The sequence below is a fragment of the Oncorhynchus clarkii genome, chromosome 13 (assembly GCF_045791955.1).
Source record: "Oncorhynchus clarkii lewisi isolate Uvic-CL-2024 chromosome 13, UVic_Ocla_1.0, whole genome shotgun sequence".
NCBI lineage: Eukaryota > Metazoa > Chordata > Actinopteri > Salmoniformes > Salmonidae > Oncorhynchus > Oncorhynchus clarkii.
In genome coordinates, this window is record NC_092159.1 from 12,545,614 (window position 1) to 12,548,113 (window position 2,500).

The 2,500-nt window shown below is 45.6% G+C and overlaps 1 protein-coding gene across 1 annotated transcript in view; it reads right to left on the bottom strand.

Annotated features, from left to right (window-relative positions):
- Positions 1-2,500, bottom strand: part of LOC139424418 (voltage-dependent P/Q-type calcium channel subunit alpha-1A-like) — a 293,164-nt gene that overhangs the window by 43,786 nt on the left and 246,878 nt on the right. The window contains exon 35 of the mRNA XM_071176204.1: positions 2,365-2,448. Coding sequence (XP_071032305.1) covers positions 2,365-2,448 — 84 coding nt within the window. The remainder of the gene's footprint in view (positions 1-2,364; positions 2,449-2,500) is intronic.

Genomic DNA, 2,500 nt, shown 5'->3' on the forward strand with positions numbered 1-2,500 from the left:
GCACTCCTCAACCGCACACACACACAGGAAGCTGGCACGCCTCGCCACTAAGTGATTGGCTGAGATTGGTCATGAGGTGTTCAGCATTCTGAACTGTCTACTCTACTGTCTACCCTAACCTCAGAATCTCTTGTGCGACGAGGTGCACTACTGTTGTGTGGCACAGGTTGGCGTGCAAAGCAGTAGTGGGAGGAAGACAAGGAGGAAGACAAGAAAGAGGAAGCTAGCATGCAGACAGATCCAGCTTCAATGCAGGCAATGGCATGGCAACACTATTGCAACTACCTTCTCTTTAGCAGGGGGCTGAAGAGTAGGGCGTCAGTGTAAGATGCTACAGCTGCATGCAGACCAGTGTTAGAGTATCCCTCTATCTGGTCAAGCAGAACAGAAGCCTTGGCAAGCATTCACACGTCCTTCTGGCAGCACTACGGTCAATGTGTGAGTGTGTGAGTGACAAATCTATGCAGAACATAACAGCAACCAATTCATGTGCATTTGTGTCCATGATTGTGTGTGTGTGCGTCGTCGTGTGATTCTATTTGTATGTGTGTGTCGACACAGTGTTCCACAACGGTTCCTTCCTTCAGCAGAAGAACACTTTTAGGTTCTAGATAGCACTCTTTTCTCAGAGTGTAGGTGTGATTCTATTTGTGTGTGTGTGTATGTACCCTTTATCCATGAACTGACCAATAGTGTGCCAGAAGGAGCAGATCTTTCAAAAGCTGCCGAGAGGAAGCCCACTGGAGTCATCAGGCACACACACGATTCAACTGCCAATCAGAAGTGCATGCACTTGGGTCAGAGGTCAGGGGTTAAAAGCAGCTAAGCCCAGAAGGTTGGGGGTGAAGGGTCAGGGAAGTCAGGAGGAGGGCGGGGCCACACATTGGCCAACGGGGATGCGTGTAGGTCTGAGAGATAAATGACAAACCAACCTCCTACATGTGGCAGGTAGATGTAGAAGGATGGATGGAAGGAAGGAGGGAGCAGGATGGATACAGTGAGTGTCAGCAAGAGGAGTCGGTGGTGATTTGGTGATTTTTTTGTGGGGCACGGCAACAGCACACCATCACACAACAGCACACCACACAGTCGGCGTCATGGATTGCATGGGACAACATGGGAGGGGATTCATAGTGCATTTCGATTGGATGGATTTATCAGAAGTAGGAAGTAGTAGTGGGGGCGTAGGACGCCAACAAAGCAGAGGTTGGTTTTTAAAGAAAGCATGTAAAAAGATAGAACAGGAAAAGGAATCATTATGAAGGTAGTTACAACATAGTTACAACATAGTTACAACCATAGAAATGTCGTCTTTCTATAGTTACAACAAGGCCACAGAGCTTTTGGAAGCACATTCATGCTCAAAAACATGAATCTGCTTCCATCCAAAACATCAGTCAACAACAACCCAATTTGAGTGGTTTTGTTTCAGGCTCTCCTCGTAGTGACATTAGGTAAAGATCTACAGATGGAATCCGCAGTAGGAGGAAACAGCTCCACTGTCTGCCCCAGGGCCGTTGTTATTGATGTAGTTTTGTTGGACGAAGCTCCAAGGTGGAGAGAACTGGGGGAGCGGCACGCATCGAGGTCAAACAGTTGGTGGTACATAACGCTGCACTTCTGTCGCACAAACAAAACAAGTCATTTCTTAGCAAACGGACCGTTCCACCAATTAACACAACCAGTTGTAAAGCATTCAGCTCAGTGTATTGAGATCCTGTAGGACCTGCTGTAGAATGTGACTACGGGGAGAGTCTGAAACAAAAGTGGACATAACATTTAAACTACATCGTGAATTCTTACCACTGCCATCCTACTACACACAGCGAAACATCTATCATATACAACACAGGATGAAGCACAATTACAAACACAAATATGTGGGAATAGACACAGACAAGCAAGACTTGACAACACAACAACACACACATAACATTGGGTTGGATGGCAATTTGAGCGTTCCAATAGACGACCTACTATCCACCAAAATAATATCTTTCAGCTCATTGTAAAGACAGTGGGTGTGTCCCAACAACCTCTAGCTCCTCCTACTAGGAAGCACGAGCTCACTATTCCCCACAATAGTAAAAGCATCAGATCTGTGTATGGATAAATTCAAGGGAGTGTCCACCAATGAAATCCATGAAGGGAAGTGAACAAGTGCACACTTCGGGAGAAAGGAGAGAGTATTGTGACACACCCAGTATCTTATTAATAAATCATAGATCAGTAGTAGACATTTACAGGTTAGGTGTGTATGTGGTAGACACATGTACACACCACCACATACTTACTAATTCCCATCCCACTGCTAATTAAAACCACACACATAGCCTATAGTACCATGCCCCAAGATGCACTTACCCAAAATTCTGTCACCAGGATATCAGTGAAGCTTCCGAGCACGGAGACAAAATCAAAAATGTTCCAAGCGTCTTTAAAATAATTCTGTTAGGGCACAGGAAGAGAAGACATATCTTAGCCAATCAGAGAGCAGAGA